Source organism: Leptidea sinapis, chromosome 41 (genome assembly GCF_905404315.1).
Source record: "Leptidea sinapis chromosome 41, ilLepSina1.1, whole genome shotgun sequence".
NCBI lineage: Eukaryota > Metazoa > Arthropoda > Insecta > Lepidoptera > Pieridae > Leptidea > Leptidea sinapis.
Window position 1 is genome coordinate 423452 of NC_066305.1, and position 21906 is coordinate 445357.

Here is a 21906-nt window from a genome sequence, read left to right on the forward strand (position 1 = left end):
AATCGAAATCTTACATGTCAAATCCATAGACCAAAATTTAGCAAGGCCTAAATGACAAGGGGATGAAGACTACGTTACGTTAAAATATCGTTATTTAATATGTCATAATGACAGCTCGCCATTTCATGGCTATTGTCGTGTCGCTCACATCTCTATTATGTCTATAGCGTTGTTTCACTCGAAAAGAGTTTGAGAAAAGTCATCCCAACTGATGACGTTTTCTTAGGCCAATTACGTGACCCAGCTGTCACGGGAAGAGAATACCAGGCGGAATGTTCGATTCCAATAGAAGTTTCAAATAACGTATTCGATGTAGTATGTTTTAGGTATTCGATGTTTTTCGCAGATTATTTATTTTAAGAATTTCTTTCATTTTAAATACTCAAGTATACCTTAGTGTTATTTTTTTTCTCTTGTCCTCCAAACAAGACAAAATGCATTGAGTTAAGCTGAACTTTCAAATTACACAAAAAAAAATATAACCAATAGAAAAATAATGTTTTCCCTACATAATATTCCATAAAAAGGGCATGGCATTTTTATAGGTCTCACATTTTTACGAACATATAAAATGGTAGTTATATTGGCTAATATAATGTATTTGATTTGAAACAGTCATATTTACTATATACTACGATGTTCTTCATATCGATTTCTGTGTGACTGCACAACACTATGAAACCAATATTAAACATATTTTTCCAAAAAATGGCTATAATATGAGTTTATTTTTTTAATATGGAAAGCATTAACATGAGCGTTTCATGAAGTAAATTCAAAAACCAATCTTTTAAAACACTTAATTAAATCAAAAATAGCAACACTTACCTGTGAAATGACATCAACGGACTAGCATCCCGTACCACTAAATAAATTAAAAAAAATGACATTCATTAAAAATGACAAGTTGACAAGTGACAACTGCTAACTGCTTAGTCCATATTACTTAGTAGTACATGCTACTAATCCTCTATATAATTACGAATTTTTAAACAAATACAATATATTATCTAGTAAAATTTGTGAATATAATAAGGGGATTATGGGTAGACATGTGTTTGTGAAAACTTGTAAATAATTTAAAATCCAAGAATTAATAATGCATTCTCTATCATGGACAGGCAGAGTATTATCACGTGCTATAAGAAATGGACTTTCGAATCTATCGAGTGCTACTGAATTTAATGTTTCTAAAAGGAAACATCCTTACTTAGTATCAGTGGTTTGTGGTTTTCCAAAGGATATTGCTAACGGCAGGTCTAATAAAGGACAGTTTGGTGATGATGCGTGGTTTTCTACACATTTTAACAATGCAGATGTTATTGGTACGTTTCTGTTTGATAATATTCCAAAATTTTTATTTTTTGACACTGCATGCCTAGTGCCTTCAATAAATTAATTGTAGTTGTTTTTTATCAAAGTACTTAATAATAAATATTAAATTGAATTGCAGTATGAAGGTCAGTTCCAAGTATTGAACAAAAAATTTACTGTATATATTAAATTTTATAATACATAAATATATTACAAGCATATGATTTTGCTTAGTATTAGAAAAATTTCTGTAATGAAATAAAAAAATATACATTTTACATAAAAATTATTTTATTCACTTGTTTTAATCATGTCTTAATGAATATTAATTGTGTCAGCATATTATTTTCCATTATTTGGTATATATAAATTGTAAATGTATATACGGTTATATAATAATTTATCTAATGTAATGTTATGATTTATACATCAAGAGTATTTGAAATATTTCATTATATGGTTTATTAATTATTAACTAGGCTTTATATTCATTATTTCTTAGTACAAATGTTTAAGAAAATGAGAACAAATGTTGATATATATCACAAGTTTGCTCTTATCCCTGCTGTTACTTTCTTTTTTATTATCCTTGTAAGACCTAATGGTAATTTGAAAGTAGGTTGTAATAATGACTGATGGTATTCTGTAAAGGTCCAAATTTTATAGTCATAAAGGCACAGTACTTAACACAGTTCTTTTATAAGTACTTCTGGTTTTAACCACTACTTTAAACAACAAATTAAAAACAATACCATACCAGTTTCAAATGTGAAACTCTTGCAGAATTTTAACTCAAATTCATATTATGTGCATTATAAATATGGTAATTAAAATGCATTTCAAAAAACGATGTGAAAAAATTGTTTCAAGGTAGGTGGATACAGGTTTAATCTACCTATTCCCATAAAGAGTGTAAAGTTTACATTGTTTCTAACTGATGTGAGTATTAAACACCCTATCCTACATCTAACTATTTACAAGATATAAAGCTTTTTTATAAAAAGCACCTGATTTTGGCTATGAGATAAAATATTTTAAAATGTTATATCAAAAATTCATAGAAGAAACATAGTTATAAGCCCCCAGGTACTTCTAATAGTCCCTCTCCAGTAATTGTACTTTGAGGTTATTGAGGTGTGAGCCAGACACCATTACAATTATTATGTGTAAGTGAGCAAAATAATGTGGGAAGATAAAGATAGCCTTTATTTCTAAATATTAGTAACATGTTTATTTTTTATTTCCTCTATTTTTTAACAATATATCTAGCTTGTCCAGTGACATAGGCCTCCTCTAGGACCTTCCAGTGCTCTCTCTTCCGCGCTTCTCTACTTCAAACTGGTCCAGCAACCTTCTTTATATCATCTTCCCACCTTAGTATCTGTCTGCCTCTCTTTCTTTTAGCATCTCTCAGGTACCAAGTTTCTCTGTTTCCATCCTTTTCCACTTAAGTTTTTTGACAATTTTCGCTATGGGGATCACCTTTGTTTTTTCTCTTATGTCCGTTAGTCTTTCTTTGTCCTTTAATTTTATGTCCAGTAGGCTGTCTTTCTCTGCATGGTGTCTTGGTATACTTCTAGTTTTCTCATATTTTTGCTTGTAAGGGCCCAGGTTTGGCATCCATAGGACATACATGGTGTTATGCAGATGTTTAAAATCTTGCCTTTTTCTAATTCTGTATACTCAATATGAACCTAATGTTAATTACTAACTGGATATCTTGCTTATTTACATTACATTTTATTTGCAGGTGTTGCAGATGGTGTTGGTGGTTGGAGATCATATGGCATAGATCCTGGTGAATTCTCATCATATCTTATGAGAACATGTGAAAGATTAGTGAGGATGGGCCATTTCAAGTTATCTGAACCAGGAGACCTGTTAGCAAAATCTTACTATGAATTATTGGAGCACAAAAAACCTATTTTAGGTAATTTTTATTATTCACATACTTACTTTTGTATATGAGTGCCGGAATAAACGTGTTAACACCGGCGTCAACTCGGGGGCACACGTTCAAAGCACGATTGTAGAAATGCCATCCGGTCCGCTCGACTTCCTGACATCCAACGAAAACAGAGCTCGCCTAACAGTTTTCTGTCTGAACTGTAATTCAGGCATAGAGCTCTGACACTGCGGGATGGTCGGTTTTCCGTCGTCGTCAAGAGTCGAGTTGGAGGCAAAAAAAGCTCACAAGAGATCGGCTTTCTCTTTTGCTGTATGGGCCAGGGTGTCATTAATCATGTGCAACGGCGGCAGGGACGGCTGGTTGAAGTTACCAAGAGCAGCCAACAATAGCAGCAGTCGACAACGACCAAAACTTGCGGGTAACTGGAAAGCTGCTCGCTGATTTTGACGACGTGCTTCGATTTCGCACAGGTTATTTGCCGCTTAAAAAATCTGCAGGCACGTTTATATTTCCTCTTCAGAACTTTGCAATTCGGATCCTTTGAGCCCAGCGCCGCAACCCAAGTTCGATGCGCCTGTTTTTTGCAGTCAGATGCTGCTGGTCCGGTCCTCGACACTAACCTATGCGAAACAAAGCAGCACAAGGCCTCTACTTCACGCCGGTATTCTGTGCAAGTGCCGGACCCATGTGGCCCGATTGTGCTGACGTCATAAGACGGCAACGTGACTCTCCCACTTCTAAAAAGCCCTTAGTCGCCTCTTACGACACTATTCTTATCACGGCCTATTCTTTTTACACTACTACTCAAAATTTTTGTTTTTATCGTAAATATACTAGCAAAGTCAAATAATGACCTTCAATAATTTATCCTAACTTATCTGTTTGTGTGTCTTATTTTAAGTTTTTACTCTGTCTTGGCTCTCTTCTCTGTTTTTGTTTAAATACTAATCAATACTGTAATGTTAATAATGAGTATAATCTACTCGACTGTAAATTTATGTTTTTTTAAACAATAATATTAATATTGTTTAAAAACATACTGAGCAAATAGAAAAACTCTTAAAGCCTATGCCAACACTTTATCTGACATCAAATTAATTTGTCTAGATGCCCAGGTATTTCAATTCGTACAACTATTCAATATTTTCCTGCTATTTGCATAGGCCTTAGGTATTCGTTCTACTAAAGGTAAGAAAAATGTATTACAGCCAAGTCTACTAATGTTGTATCCTTCTCTATTTGTGACAGTAAAATGCAGTCTTAATGAATTACACAGAATTCATATTTTAAACCACTTTCAAGCCTTTTCTGAATTTTACCAAGACTAACAAAACAGAAATTGAACTTTTAAATAAATCAAAATCAGTTTATTCAAGTAGGTCACGAAAATGACACCAACAATGTCACAATGAACGTCAAAAAAAAAAAAAATTCTTATTGAATCTACCGCTACTTCGTAAAGTGTTGAGCTAATGAGAAGAAGTAGCAAGAAATTCATTGCCACTCTTTTATATCAAGAAACAAGATACAAAAATATAATAGATTATCTATTTTCCTAACAAAAATTATCACCCCAAGTAATTAATGATAGCACTTATTGGTAGCATTCAACCCAAGTGCTATGAATAACATCTCTTAATTTGCATTTGTTTGAAACCAGGTGTTTAATTTAAAATTGTTGGTTTTAAAAATTAACTTTCACACTTAATTATATTGGTTTATAAGACATTGTTCACGCCTGAACTAATTTGACTTTGATGAAAATGTTTCATGATTATTATTTGTAAAATATTAATATATAAATATATACTTAACTAATTTATATATATTTGATAAATTTCAATGCGGCTTTGAATGAATAAAATTTTTTTCTTGGATATGTTTAGAACTTTGAGTTAAATAAAAAAAAAAACAAGGGGTCGATCCCCTTATTTAACCGACTTCAAAAAAGTAGTAGGTTCTCAATTCTGTGGTTTAATTTTCTTACGTTTGTTACCTCAGAATTTTTGGCTGTGGTTCTGCTTCTTTTTTTATTAGAAAGAATGTACTTCAAAGGTACTTTGGTGAGAGTTTCGTTAGGTTCTGATTATGGGATGCATGACAAAATAACGGAACCCTTCAAGTCTTAGGAGCAAATTAACGATACTCGGCCGAATCTTTCTTATGCTATCCGGATATTTGAGTCACCTACCGTAACGTCGTTATGGTCAAGTAATTGTCGTAGTCGAATATGATGATCAATGGAACTCCTTAACAACTTAGAGTAAGAGTGTGTGATCTGTGGCAGAATTTCTGTCTGTAATCAAATTGCAATGCGCTTACGTTCACTTAAGAGTATAAAATAATAGTTGCGTATTTTTATACAATCTAATTATAGTTACGATTATTGTTATTTTTGGAGTCGGTGTCAGCCATGGTGGGTTTGTAACAATATACATAGTTATAGGTAGGTGAGATGTGCTTGAGTCGCACGCGCGACGTGATGAGGCGAGGGTGGGGCGCGGCGGGAGGACACCGAATTATTTTTGTTCATTCACTTTAAATGAAGCTGCATAATATAGTCTACTACAATTAGATCTGGACATACGGTACATTTCGCAATACTAGCATTTTTTATGACTAGCATTTTGTCTTCAGCTGATTAATTAAAGTGAGTTAAAAATAGGTATTTGCAGCAAATCATTTACCAACCATCAGAGTTTAACTTTTTCACCGTCTTTCATGATTCTATTGAAATAAAAATAACGTTTATTACTAGTAGTTTCACATCACAGACAATGATAAAAGCAACAGAAGTGCATCTGTTGGCACACCTTTGTTTACAATTTACCTGAGTTATGACATTATATCATGGCAGATCAGAGGCAATAGATAATATTAGCACAAATGATGAAAGCAACGGAAGTAGATCCGTTGACAGATCTTTGTTTACACTTCACCTGAGTAATGACGTAATTATCATGGCGGTTCACAGGCAATAATATAAGCACAGATTATAAAAGCATCGGAAAATAGGTCTGTTGACAGATCTTTGTTTACACTTTGCCTGAGTAATGGCGTTATATCATGGCGGCATCCGTTTTGGTGAGTACCTATATTTAAATAGAGAAAATTTAAGGAATGAATATAATGAAATATTTTTCGACTGCTTATTGCCTAAGCTATCTCATTTATATATTTCTTTTCTTATATATAGAGTAGAATTCCTTATTGGGTGTAAATTAGTAAAATTCATTAATGTCAACACAAAACATATAGGTATACATAGTAAAACTCAGCATTTTTGGAATCCAAATTAGGATCATCACCCCAATTCCAACACTGATTTTTAGCAGGTACCTACCAAGGCGACAACAGCCATAGACAACACGGTACCTTTTGTTATAGGTCTTAAAGGAATCTTTTAAGAATAACTACAAAAAGCTATTATTGCAAGAGCAAAAACTAAATTAAATACATCGACTGTAGTGAGTATGGGTATCATAATGGATATATTTTATCTATATAATATTAAATTACTCATGCATTTTTTTATATATATTTTTATTATATACTTGTCTAGCTAGTGGGGATGTACGTAAATGCGTGTATACGCATCACTACTTGATATAAATATTTTCTTTTCAGATTTATAAATTTATTAAATTCTGAGCTTTGTTTATTAGATAAAGGATACGATAAATATTTAAATATTATAATTATTTGTTTCACTCATTACTGCCAAAATAGCTTTCACGGAAAAAAAAATATAGGAAGTTCATAATATCAGTGTTAGGAAAATACGTCCTAACGTTTGCTGAGAACTTTCCTTTTTGCGAATCGCGCTGCTGCCTGGTTTGTTATCATTCTACATAGTTAGTTTTAAAGCATTAATATCTCTTTCTTTATTGTTTTTTAAACATTTGTATTGTTATTTTTCTTTTCTTTATACAATGTTAATTGTCATATCTATTGTACTTGTAAAAAATTTGGTGGCAGTTTTTCGCAAATAAAAAATTTATTATTATTATTATTAAAAGTCCGCCTAGATATTTCTAGGTAGAAAAAGAGAAGAAACGAAAAAGATTGAATTCTGATGAGAGTTTTAAAAGATTTATATTTTACTAGCTGACCCGGCAGACTTCGTACTGCCTCAATCCATCAATAAAAGACCTCAAATTTTGTATGTACGTCAAATAGTATTGTTTGCGTTCAGAAATTTAATTTGTGATAAAAATTCAGATATATCAATCTACATAAACATAACCTGATAGATAGTTAACAACCAAATAGTCAAAACCAAGTAGGTAACCAATAGTTAGCTAAAATTAAGTTTATTTTTACCTCCTGAGAAAGTTTGAAATATATAAAAATTCTAATTAGTTATTCATTTTAAACTATTCTTTCAATTTGATTTCTAAACGACGGGAACACACCAAAGGAAAAACAAAATTGTTGGTTTTATTTAATTCCGAGCATTTGCATATTTATTCACCTTTTAAACCTTCCCTGGATTCCCAAAAATAATTCAAGACCAAAAGTAGCCAAATCGGTCCAGCCGTTCTCGAGTTTTAGCGAGACTAACGAACAGCAATTCATTTTTATATATATAGATTAAATAGGACATATTTTGATTTTATTTATGCTTTTTATATTCAGATTTTATTACTTTTGTAAATTTTGTTCTGAGTTATCGCTTTCACTTTACCCTAATGCGGTTTCTATAACCGAGCATCAAAGCCCTCAGGGTGCCTGAAAAAGCCTCACCTCCTCCTTTGCCTTAGATACCGGCAAGATCGTTGAGTTGCGTTTTATAATACGTGTTGCTAGTAAAATATAATCTTGTCTTAGAGAGCTGTAGAACAAAATTTCAGTGCGATTAAGATTTTTTGGGTAGGTATTTGTAAGTGTCACTGCACTATAGAGGACTGGGCGAATTACAAACAGTATGTACTTACATTTATTTAATCAGGGATTACGTATTGAGACATTTAATTTTATTTAGATATTCAGCAGTGGAGTGGATTTACGACAGAGCCATTTTTTCATAAAACACTAGCTGACCCGACAGACGTTGTTCTGTATATAATAAATAAAATAATGTTTTTATATGATTTTGTCAATAATATATCATAACATCAAAAATTACTTCGTAAAATATGCACCCTGCTGTCGTAATGAAATTGTTTCACAGCAGTCAAACCGTGCGTCAATAAATTCTCTCATAGAAATTATGTATGGACACATCAAAGGAAATACAAATTTGTTGTTTTTATTTAATTTAGCAGCATTTTCCTATTTATTCACCTTTTAAACCTTCTCTGGACTTCCACAAATAATTCAAGACCAAAATTAGCCAAATCAGTCAATCACGAACAGCAATTCATTTTTATATTGGACTTATAATATCTTCTAGTGGACCCAACAGACGTTGTCCTATACACATGTTTTAAATTTGAAAAATCGGTCCAGCCGTTAGGAGCAGTTCACTAACATACACATGAGCAGGAGAATTATATTATATAGGCGGAATTGAGAATCTAAACCAATCTCAAATTCACTGAAACAAACAAAAAAGTCATCAAAATCAGTCCAGCCGTTTAGGAGGTAGTTTAATTGTGAATCTAAACCATTTTCGAATCCACCTGAAGACACACACCAATCTCAAATTCACTGGAACACACAAAAATATCATCAAAATCGGTCCAGCCGTTTAGGAGGTAGTTCAATTGTGAATCTAAACCATTCTCGAATCCACCTGAATACACACAGAAAGTTTCATTAGAATCGGTCCAGGCGTCTTGGAGGAGTTCAGTGACATACACACGCACACAAGAATTATATATATAAAGATATAGATTTAAATTTATTTATAGATAATGCCTGAACAGTGGCTGGGACTTTATTATAGAAGTGTACATTTACCCTTAAAGCTATTATGTATCTTATGAAGCCTACTAGAATTAGTTACAAGCAATCCCTTATTTCTAGTGTTATAATAATGAAAATCACTATTAAGAGCAAAAAGGTGACGATTTTTGACGCTTTCCGTAAACCAACACCAGCTGACCAACTTGCCCGTGTCGTCATTCGTTAGTGAATCTACAAATTTAACTAGTACAAAAAAATATGGACGATGCGGGATTTGAACCCGCGCTTTGTTGGCTTAACTGCTAAGAACGCTGGTATGTGACTTGAGAGGGGCTGGTTCGAATACCGCATCGTCCATAAATTTTGGTACAAATTAAATGTGTAGGTATACTTATCTCAGTAGTGGAGTATGTTAATTACAGGATGCCTGCTAGATTATGGGTACCACAACGGCGCCTTTTTCTCTCTGCCTGAAGGGCGCCGTAGCTAGTGAAATTACTGGGCAAATGAGACTTAACATATAAGATGTTGAGTCTGAGTCAGACTTATGATGATGTCTCAAGGTGGCGAGTGCCGCTCAGTTTTTGGGATTTTCAAGAATCCTGAGCGGCACTGCATTGTTAGGCAGGTCGTATCAATTACCATCAGCTCGATCCATTTTACCGCGTGCAACGCAGAGCAGCTCGAATTGTCGCGGACCCAGTGCTCTGTGAACGGCTGGATCAATTGGCGTTGCGTAGACATCGCGTCATTGTGCATATATCACGGGGAGTGTTCCGAAGAACGATTTCACCTGATTCCTGTCGCCGAATTCCACCTTCGCACGTCACGCCACAAGTTAGGCTATCACCCCCACCATCTGGACGTGTGGCGGTCCTCCACAGTGCGGTTTCCAAGGAGCTTTCTTCAACGTACTACAAAGATGTGGAATGAACTTCCTTGCGCGGTGTATCCGGGACGATACGACATGGGTATTCCTCTGGTGTTGCAAGAGAATGTGAGCGGCGGTGATCACTTAATACCAGGTGACCCTTACGCTCGTTTGTCCTCCTTTTCCATAAAAAAAAAGTCCTACTCGTCTCGTTCCTTATTGCCATAAAACATTGGTGACTTGTTACAGGCAGCAGTACAGCGTGTGTGATGATCCTGGACCGCAACGAGAGCATTATACGCGCCGCTAATATCGGTGACAGCGGCTACATGGTGGTGCGGTCAGGGCGTATCGTCCACCGCTCTCACGAACAGCAACACTACTTCAACACGCCCTACCAGCTCAGTCTGCCGCCGCCCGGTCACGACGGAAATGTGCTCAGCGACAGGTAACTGCTGTTATCATATACACATTAGCTAACTCTCCTGGTGAGGGACGAGACGAGCTGGACGTTCAGCTGATGGTAATTGATACGCCCTACCCATTAATACAATGCTCGTAGCTAATGAAATTACTTGGCAAATAAGACTTAACATCTTATGTCTCAAGGTGACGAGCGCAATTGTAGTGCCGCTCAGAATTTTTGGGGTTTTTCAAGAATCATACCATCAGCTGAACGTCCTGCTCGTCTCGTCCCTTATTTTCATAAAAAAGCGTATTTCCTGTGGCGTTCCAAGAGTGGTGTAGTCTCTTAATATCAAGTGACGCGTTTGCTCCTTTGGTTTCCACTCCCATAAAATACTTATGGCGGCGTCTTTGGACGGTCATACCCCTTCCCTTAAATATAGGAAGTGGTACCTATAAATATAAACGGGCAAAATTATCATGGGATATATGTAATGGTGTATTTGACTAAAATGTTCTAAGTATTATATTAAAATGTGATAAGTATTTATTTCAAAACGTAGTATATATTATAAGCTTGTTTACAATAATATCTTATCTATGCAGGACACCATTAAAAGTAGGTATAACGAAAGGTCAACTCATTAGAGTTACATTTACAGTACACTATTTTGAAATAAGATTAATGTATAAAGGGCAAAGTGGCTATCACTTGACTGTATATAGAACACATTAACACATATTAATGAGATTTTGACGAGATCTAACTGTATTTCCTTAGGCTAAAATTCTCAGTCACTAATTTCGTACAATTATTATGAGGGTAGGAATGTTTTATGGAAATCCGTTACCATTCCACCTTTCGCACGACACGCCACAAATTAGGATATAATCCCCACTATCTGGATGTGTGGCGGTCCTCCACAGTGCGGTTTTCAAGGAGCTTTCTTCCTCGTACTACTAAGCTGTGGAATGAGCTTCCTTGTGTGGTGTTTCCGGGACGATACGACATGGGTACCTTCAAAGAAAGCGCGTACACCTTCCTTAAAGGCCGGCAACGCTCTTGTGATTCCTCTGGTGTTGCAAGAGATTGTGGGCGGCGGTGATCACTTAACACCAGGTGACCCGTACGCTCGTTTGTCCTCCTATTCCATAAAAAAAACCAACCATATTACATATAATATAACGGATTACCATAATTCACAAGGATTTGTGGGCAAATATAATGTATGAAAATCAATTTCTAGCGTGTTTCAATATTTTGATGGAAAACGGTACTTGAGAATTACAGTTTCCATGCACATGTGCGGACAGTCTTTAATATTTTAAAAAGCCTTTCTCGGAGAAGTTTTATGCAACATTGTAGGAATCGCTACCATTTTGGTGAAACATTGACTGTATTTTATTGTATGGGTTTGTTTCTGATATCATGCAAAAAAAAGGCTTTTCTTTATGAAAATAAGGGACGAGACGAACAGGACGTCAGCTGATGGTAATTGATGCGCCCTGCCCATTACAATGCAGTGTCGCTCAGGATGAATGTAGAAGACCCAGAGAAAATTAGGGGGCATTGAGATAGGGCGTGGGTAGATTAAAAAAATATAGTCTAAAAGGCAAAAAAAATATACGAAAATACTCTAGAAAAAAACATATTCTCAAAGTGGGCGGTGAGCAAAATAAGGTTGAGAAACTATGGCTTAACAATATAACCAATTTCGGGGCTATAAATGTTGGAATTCCTTAGGTATTAAGTTGATTTGATATGAATTGTATGAATGAGTAATTCCTCTGATGCAATGTCGACATACCGTGAATGTTTGTAGCCAAATTTGTTATAAGTATAAAAATAATATAATTGACCATCAACATTGAGATTTATCTTGTTTTAAGTCTGTGTGACGTAGATACCCTAAAAAATATAATCTTATATATAAATTTCTCGTGTCACAATGTTTGTTCCCGTACTCCTCCGAAACGGCTTGACCGATTCTCATGAAATTTTGTGAGCATATTAAGTAGGTCTGAGAATCGGCCAACATCTATTTTTCATACCCCTATGTAATAAGAGTTATTCAATCTTTTTTTTTTTTTAATTTTTGGACGAAATTTTATTTTTTTATAATGTGGCATTAAAAAATACATACACCTTCAAATTTTCATCCATCTACGATCAACAGTTACTTTTGTATCGCGATTTTAATATCGGCAATAAAACGTTTGCTGGGTCAGCTAGTAAGTACTAAATTTTAACGTCTCCAACGTTCAATCATTTCAATCAGCAATACACACAATAGAGCAGTGGTGATCACATACTCTCAGGTCTCTCGTAAGCTCGCAGGCTCGTTTGGTGTGAAAAATGTGACGTAAATAACCCTATAGTCAAAGTCAAAGTCAAAATATTTTTTTGACATAAAATCAAAAGACTGCTCGTCAACGTCAATCACAAAAAATACAATTCAGATAAATACATATTAATAACATAAAAGTTTAAACATATTTTCAAAACAATGCAAACCAGTGAAACAACACAAGGCTGAACCATATAATCCATAAAAAATAACTATAATACTATTTAACTCCATATTGTAATATCGTTTACGTAATCTCCAATACTGTTATAAGCCTTCGACATAAGTCTGCGTTTAATAAAAGATTTAAATTTATTTATTTAAAATTCAGATACACTTTTTGGTTATTTATTATAAAATTTCGTACCATCGCATGCAAAATAATTGTTTATTATACAGAGCCTAGTAGGGGGCACTATAAGCTTGTAGTTATTTCTAGTGTTCAAATTATGTTTGTCGCTTATTTTACTGTATAAATTATAATGTTAATGTACGTGCAGGAGATTGCTATAAATATATTGGCCGTAAATGGTCATAATATCAATATCTTTGAATTTTTCCATGAGATTCTCGTGGGCTCATTTGGCATATGGCAACCAACCCTAACCCACTTCTGGGATTAAATTTACAAAATAAATAATTTGTACCAAAATTCATAAAAGATGCGCGCCTCTCGGTTTGCGTCCGAAGGCTCTTACCAACTGTGCCAACCGTCCTAGTGACGCATCGCACGAGATTTTGGTATTTCTTATTCAAATCTCAGGATGTGGCTCAACATACGGGATCAACTTTACAGTTGATTACCTGCTCAATCCCAATAATTATTATTATTATTAGGAAATTGACTTTAGATGTCGCTCTTACAAATAAGAATAATTTCCATAAATTATTGCCACATATGCGTTCGCTCGGTCGTTAAGTGTTTATTTTTGCGGTACGCGAGAGTTTATTTTTGCGATAATCCCGCAAGTCTTGTGACTCGGGTGAGCGTAGTGTCCCGCGACCAATGGTCATGTGCTCATTCCAATGCTGTTGTTGCCCAGACTAATATTAGAGTTTTTAGTTCACTGGATAAATGCCAGATATAAATGCTCACGTGCATCGCCCGCTGTTTACTTGTTGGTTTACCTTTGCCTCAGACCCAAGAAGAACGGGGGAAGAAACTCAGGGTGCTTCTTATTTTTTAATAAAGTTTCACTACAATGTATTATCGTACAATAAAATTTATTATAGCCTGAGGGCAGTCGCTCCAATCCCAATCTGTGGTATCATGGAATCACAAAAACGTTTTTTAATTTAAATTCTTTTGTATTTCGTAACATATTTGTTTTCTAAATTTTCTTTTATCATGTTGTAATATATCGCCTAATAAAAGGCTTACTAACTTGACTTAACCGAGTAGAAGGCAAAACAAGTTTATGTTTGTACCTCGTCTTAAAATTATGACTGTCGCAGTTTCTAGCTAATCATTTACATAAAGAACATTATCAAAAATATATTGAGATGCGACAGTTAAAATGTTTATTTCTTTGAATTTTTGTCTTAGTGATTCTTTATGGTGTTATAAATAGCGCGAATTACTATTCTGCAGCACAAAGATGGTAATAATATCGACCGCACTGCCCCATAACAAAATACCATAGGGCATAATACTGTGGAAATAACTGAAGTAAGCTAGTCGCGCCGTACCTATTTCAGTTAGTTGTATAATTCTTTTAACAAATATATTTATATTTAACATTAAATGCTTGGCGCTAAACCAGTCCACGATGTCAGATACAGCATTCAAATTCAAATATTTTTATTCAAAATAGGATGTGACGTCACTTATTGAATGTCAAAAACTACCACCCATTCCAAAATGAATGCCTCAGACCTGAGAAGAACGGGCGCAACAAACTCAGCGGGCTTTTTTTTTCATCGATAAAATATGTTTACAAAGTAATATTGTACAATTAAACTTATTATTTAATAGCCTGAGGGCGGTAACTCCATTCCCAATCTGTGCTATCATTAAGAAAGTCATTTATGTTATAGTAACCTTTACCACACAAACCTTTTTTAACAATTCTTTTGAATAACGTAATAATTTTGTTTTGAACATTTTCTGGGATCTTGTTGTAAATACATTGTTTACTTCGTCATATTAAACTTGGCTTCTTTTCCCTCTGAATATGAGTACAGTGTGATCCACAAACAATACAACCTTGTGTTTTAATTCTTCAAAGTTAAGTACATGGTTTATGTAAATTAGGAACAGGAATGGTCCAAGAATAGACCCTTATGGTACTCCCATTCCGAGAGAAGTCCCAGGAGACCCCCTGCAATTCACGTTGACCTTCTGAATTGTATTATTTAAATATGAGATCAGTAGATCAGGCGCAGATCCTTTTATACGATAGTGTCATAGCTTCCTGACCAGCGTTGTATGTTGAACACATTCAAAGCCTTAGATAAATCACAGAAGATACTAAGTGCATTCTGTGATTCCTCCCAGGCTTTAAAGATATTTTGATTAGCTCAACACCTGTATCCGAAGTTGAGCGTCCCCTTGTAAAGCCAAATTGTTTTATATGAAGTAACCTACAAGTGTTAAAAGTGAGCTTGGCTTAAAATTATTTTTTACTAAGGGTTGGCACCCGAACAGGATGATAGTTATTTGGGGCAGAAGTGAGTCTCGACTTAAATATTGGCGTAATTTTACTATATTTCAGAAGGTTTGACCAGTGGGAGGCTCCACTGCACAGGATGCCGGCTAGATTATGGGTACCACAACGGCGCCTATTTCTGCAGTGAAGCAGTAATGTGTAAGCATTACTGTGTTTCAGTTTAAAGGGCGCCGTAGCTATTGAAATTACTGGGCAAATGAGACTGAACATCTTATGTCTCAATGTGTCGAGCGCAATTGTGGTGTCGCTCAGAATTTTTGGTTTTTTCAAGAATCCTGAGCGGCACTGCATTGTTATAAAGAGGGCGTATCGTGAACGTCCTTCTCGTTTCGTCCCTTATTGTCATAAAAAAAGGTCAGGAAATATGCCCTGTTTCTTAATACTATTGCTAGATATGGTGCTATGACATCAATTACTAATCATTATATTTACAGATATCAGCAGTTTTTTTTTACATATGTAGAGATCTGAAAGTTTTAATTATTTCTGCTGACTGCTGAAAACTGAACTAATAGATACAATTTTTTATAAATGTCTGAAATTGATACTTTAAATATTACTAAAATTGTGCTTCATCCGCTTGATTCAGGCCAGAATCAGCGGAGACGGCAGAGTTCAAGGTGGAGTGCGGAGACGTGATCCTGGTGGCCACGGACGGCGTGTTTGATAACGTGCCGGAGCCCGTGCTGCTGGCGGAGATGAGGCGCACGGAGGGCATGTCGGGGGACGCGCACAAGATCCAGGCCGTGGCCAACTCCATCGCGTGGATGGCCAGGAACCTCTCCTTCGACGGCTGCTACATGTCGCCGTTCGCGAAGAGCGCGCGCCAGAACGGCATTGATGCTATAGGTTGGTATTATCAAAACACTTAAAGTGTTATTACAAAAAAGTTAAACACTTGTTTTAAAAAGTTCTATTACTAATCCGTGTCTTCCTGTCGCTTAGTGTCAACCTTAAGACGTCATTCAAATAGTTAGACACTGTTTAACAAAATACGTGCCTAAGCCAGGTTTAAATTATTTTTTGTAACATCACCGTGAGCTTTCACCACTTGCTCTTATTCGTTATATAGTGACTGTCAACCCGCGTACAAAGGACTATTAACAGGATGTATACGTCCGCAAGGCCAACGAGAAGAGATAAAAAAAGTAAACAGTGTTTTTTCAAAACATTTTTTTTAATAAATTATGGATTCTCTATTCTAATCGCTGTGGCCTGTATCAGACAAAGATGATACATCGGGAGAGTCTAAATAAGCCGTATTTATGATAGTATAACTTAGAATCGGTCCGTTTGTTTACATTCTTTATCCCGTCTCGTTGGCCTTAGTATACATCAGAAAAACTCGATAAAAAGAGATAACTATGTCGGAATTTCGTCCCCAATACCCTCGTGCACTAAATTTCATCGAAATTTTTAGAGACGATTCCAAAATACTCAAAACAATAATATTTATAGCGTAGTATTTTTTATGGGAGGAGAACAGGCAAGGCCCTTAGATCACTTGTTTGTAAGTTACTTCTGATGTCCAAGCTTGCTTGAAACACTACAGGAATCAGTTCATCCCAGATGTGAGGATATTATTTTAAAATCACAAATTGTCATTATTTATTCAAATCTGACTGATTGATCCAGAGATTAGCGCGGCCAAACAAACAAAATAACCCTTGAGCTTTATAATATTAGTATTTAATTATTGTAATTAACAGTAAGTGTTTCATTTCAGGTGGAAAACCGGATGACATCACAGTGCTTCTGGCGGTCGTAGCTTTGTAATACTAGTTGTGATTTAGTTAACTTAATACAAATGGATTTTGTTGAATATAATCCAAATTTTAGTTTATAAACTTAAGCCAAAAAATAAGATCGGTTAGATTATATTATTTCTTACCTTATCTGGGTTCCGTATGCGACCAATTACGGAATACATAGAGTTCAAATCACACTACACGAAGTGTAATTAATAAAATTGTAATTGTAAAATATTTGGATGATGCGGAACCCTAGGTGCGACTCGCACTTGGCCGGATTTATTTACCATTTAATTCTTAGATAAATTTTATTTCTTAACAATTGCAAAAATGGAAGATGAACATAAACACTAGTCACTCGGTGTTATCCACTATTTTAATGTGATGTTGCTGGTTTTATTAGTTGAGAGTATTAAAACAACAGAAAGCGCATAAAGAGATATCCACCTAAATAAAGATCAGTTAATTCAAAATATTACCAGAGACACAATTAATTGAAGAATTGAGTAGCTTTCTACCTGGGGCTCGTTCATAACCTATGGTCCGCGTGTCACTTTTCCCACTAAGGGTTAAGTGACGTTTCGAACGCAATACGCTCTTTCCTGACCGACTATTGCAACTTTTACTGAAATTTATCCGACACATTTTATTATAAATATTTTAATTACTGATCCCTTTGCATTCCAAGTATATTGTGATTTTTGAAATTTGCAAAGCTTAGTGTTCGACAAACTCGAGGGTACTAGATTCGCACTAAAATAATACTGATGATCCTTAAATCTTAAAAGATCCAAAAACTAATTCAGCGATAGAATAAATGATCTTTCGGTTAGAAATTAGCCGCGTTCTGTCCACAAGGTGAGTTAATAGAAGAACGAAACAGCCGCACCGCCTTGACCGTGACCCTAACAGATAACTTTGGGTCACTTTCGCACACAAAATTACAAAATCTACGAGTCACAGAGGCCTAAACCAGTCAATGCCTTCATGCCGTGACCGGTTGATTTAATACTCTTAACTACAGTAACATTGAGATGTATGTGATTAATAGATATTATAATAAAATATGTACAAACGTATTGTGTGAGTCGGGAATCTGATTTTGGGTGATGTTGAGACGCTTGTCTTGTATTTATTTTCTTAATAGTACATAAATAATCTAGGGAGAAAAGATGAATGTTCTTAAACTGTGCTGTGTTAGCTGCCTGTTCCTCTGTGGTGCAATTTTTTTTTTACACTTAAAACATGATTCCCTGAGTACGCACTTCATAGTAGTACCAGTACCACAGTTGTGGCACTTTTCTTCCGCAATTCAGGGTAAGCTGTTGATATTTTTGTCTAGGTGTGATTTTTATTTGGTATCAACTTGTTAATCTTTACGAAGAACTACAAATATTTATGGCACACTTGACACATATTGTCAGTCCTTGTTTACAGGGCGCACTGACCTCTACTATATAGCACTGGACTGGCGGCTGACAAAGTGCTTTTGTGCCTGTTTGATATTCGTCATTTTGGTGCTGTTGGCCATGTAGCGAGTCTGTTGTACTAAAACTAGTGATGACAACTTCAGCGAACATCGATAGATGGTAGGGAACTATTTACAATAAAATATTTGTGTACCATATTACGTCGATTCTTGAAGTATAAATAATACGGAGAACGAATGAAATTAATTCAAAATACAAAAATACTTCAGAGTATTGTACGTTCCTTCGCAGCCATTTGTATTATACGTCAAAATTAGTTCTCTGGACGCTCGCGAGTGGCGTTTCAAATAGGCACAAAAAAAATTGCTCTCAAACACATGGAACAGCCTGTCCAGTGGTATTTATACATGTCAAGTCGTGACCGGGCGTCACAACGTTCCCTGTAAGGACCTAGAGTGTGAGCGAGCGCGGTATATCGGGAATGTCGCTTCCACGTTTTGTTTCTACGAGCGGCACAAACTTCGAACGTTAAATATAAACAATTACCAATTTTAGCTTGAAAGTAAATCTGTGATCTGACTGTTTCTGATTATAACCGTACGAATGTGAATACGTAGTTTGTCAGTCAGCATTTTGTTTATTTATTAGTATATTTTATGTAATAGTGTTTTCAAGAAGCTGTTGATATGATTTAATGTTGATTTGAGTGTCCTTAAGGTGGAGATTGATTTGTAATATTTTGGTGTAATGTATCGAATTTTTGTAACAAAAACAAAAGACTGGCTTGTAACGTTAGTTTTTAATATTGGCTGTCAGTTTTTTAGTTAATCCCATTGAGTGTATATTACAAGTCACTCAGTGCACGTCATATCGTCGCGAGAGCTAGACGCAAGCGCAAATCCATCTCGTTTTTCACTCAAGATTTTCAATAAGTAAAATGCAATGGGACAACGGAAAAACCCTTTTATAGACAAAAATCTTTGATGATTTTTTTGTGATGTGAATTTGAGAATGGCTTAGATTCTCAATTCAGTCCATATATAATTCTCATGCCCAAGTGTATGTTCTTGTAATCCTCCTAACGGCTGGACCGATTTTTCAAATTTAAGACGTGTGTACAGGACGTCTGTCGGGTCCGCTAGTAACTTAGTAAAATTAATGAAGCACTTACAACCTCTACGTCTGACATTATGAGAAGAAATGGAGCACACCTGAGCCAAGAACTCGAATAATACATTACAAACAAACGGTACAGTTCAGTCTCCACCTTTAGATTTTGCATTATAACTTTCTTTTCTGAATGACTATAGATAGAGATTTAAATAAATTTTAGATTTTTGAATCGAAAACGTAACTACTTTAGTGTGCGCGGAAGCGCTAGACACTGCCTGAGATATGTGAGCAGCAGGGCGGGGGAGGTAGACAACCGTCAAGCTAACTCATTCTACCGTCGACCATATATTATATCGTGTGCGTCTTGTCAATCGCGCCCTCCCCCGTCTCACCACCCCATATACCTCGGAAGGTGACTAGCGCTTCCGCGCTCACTATTGTACGGAATAGTGCGGCAGATTCTATTGTCAGCGACAGAGGCGTACAAATACTTATATTTTACTGTACAATAGAGATTAAACTGTTAGTTTTATTATAATGGCCCAATTGATGTGATTTTATGACCTATCATTATCTATGTTTAGATAATACTTGAATTTATGTTTGAATGAAGACTGATTCTAGTGTAACTGTGTTGTTGTCGAGATGTTACGAAATTTTCTCGAGATTTCTGTTTATATTTGACATTGTTGCGTACTTTTATCACAAACGTTTAATATTTTTTTCCCTTTGATCGTTTATACGTTTAGATAGACTGGGCTGTAAATAATTTCCAAAAAAATTACATTGAGATAACCAGTTCAGCACTAACACATTGTGACATACAGCGAGTGTAAGACGTAGCTTGTCTCGCACACTAAAGTAATAAACGTGGCCTGTTTTCATCGGTTGTCGAGCAGTAAGAGGCTCTGTCCAGATGTATAAATTATCTAAAAAAAAATCTTTTACAGCATAATAGAGAGGATGATATTGGATGGATTGATTTTTTTAAATCAAATTGTTTCGATTGACAGTACACTACATGCTAGAATGTGACAATATGTCAATGTTATGTCATTTTCACTTTGTAACTGTCAACTTCATACTATTCGGATGACTGCCTCAATGTGACACCTATAGAAAGAGAATAAAATAGTCATCTTTAGCCTGGTCACTACAGTAAAAAATTACAAAAGATTAAAGACTATTTTCTTACTACTTAAAGTAATCTGGGCCATACATATAAATTTTGGTATACCGGATGTAAGCCGGTCCTTGTTTTGTCTTCACTCTTCATTGTGTATTTAACGTAAGCATTATGAAGCTTCTTCGACTCTTTAAAATAATCTGATTTGTATGGGAAATTGTTTTATATTTATGTTTTGATTGTTCAATATCAATGTACAATTTATGTAAATTATGTAGAAGAATTACAAATAAATTTTTAAATTAAATTACGACTTTTTTTCCCTTGTTCCATTAGGATAATACTTTATAGTACTGGTTGTTTGAGACTCAAGTTGAAAAACTGTTTAAAGTATATTAACTCGAAACTGAGCGCATAGTGCCTTCGTGACCAGCTGAAATACTACATTTCCAAAAAACTATCGAACACCGAAGTACCAAATTTGCTATATCACAACTAGATTGGACATTAGCAACAAAAAAACCGATCACCGCTTTGTGTCATCACGCCCCCAATAACTAGCCAGGAGAGTACTGACACAGAGAGACTGGAAATAGCAATCGTGATTTTTTTGTATTAACCTTAAACTGGCCCATATTCCAGCGGTCTAAAAGGCGCTTTAACTTCCTCTGAAGGCTTATAAATATCAGCAAAATTGGTTTAGTGAGACCCTGGAATTTGAACATACATTTACTGTCATAATTTTCGATACCAAATAAAATAATAACTACAGAATAATACACAGAAAATATATGCACTGTACAAAATCTTGGTCTTCTGTCTCATAATATATTTTGTTAGCATCTCCTTTGTATGATATCGATCATTAGCGAATTCATAATTTGAATCACGCTCAGTGTCTGAAGCAAAACTCTGCCTACGCGTCTATCAGGCAGAGTTTTATACAATAGACTTTGAACATTACTGCCACGAAGAAAGGTGTTTATTTGAACGAATGCTTTAATATTTTCTGTATATAAGTTAACAAGTTAACGTACACTACACTACTCGAATATTTTTTGACGACCTTTAATGGACGATTGGAAGTCTAGTTTATTGACTGATTTTCAGGTGACCACAA

At 35.2% G+C, this 21906-nt stretch overlaps 1 protein-coding gene across 1 annotated transcript; it reads left to right on the top strand.

The window, feature by feature from the left end:
- Nucleotides 1–947: 947 nt before the first annotated feature.
- LOC126976506 (protein phosphatase PTC7 homolog) lies at nt 948–21093 on the top strand. Its single transcript, XM_050824866.1, has 5 exons — nt 948–1325; nt 3065–3244; nt 10194–10392; nt 15956–16215; nt 17093–21093. The coding sequence occupies exons 1-5, from the start codon at nt 1100–1102 to the stop codon at nt 17140–17142; spliced, it is 915 nt and encodes a 304-aa protein (XP_050680823.1). The 5' UTR covers nt 948–1099; the 3' UTR covers nt 17143–21093.
- The last annotated feature ends 813 nt before the right edge of the window (nt 21094–21906 follow it).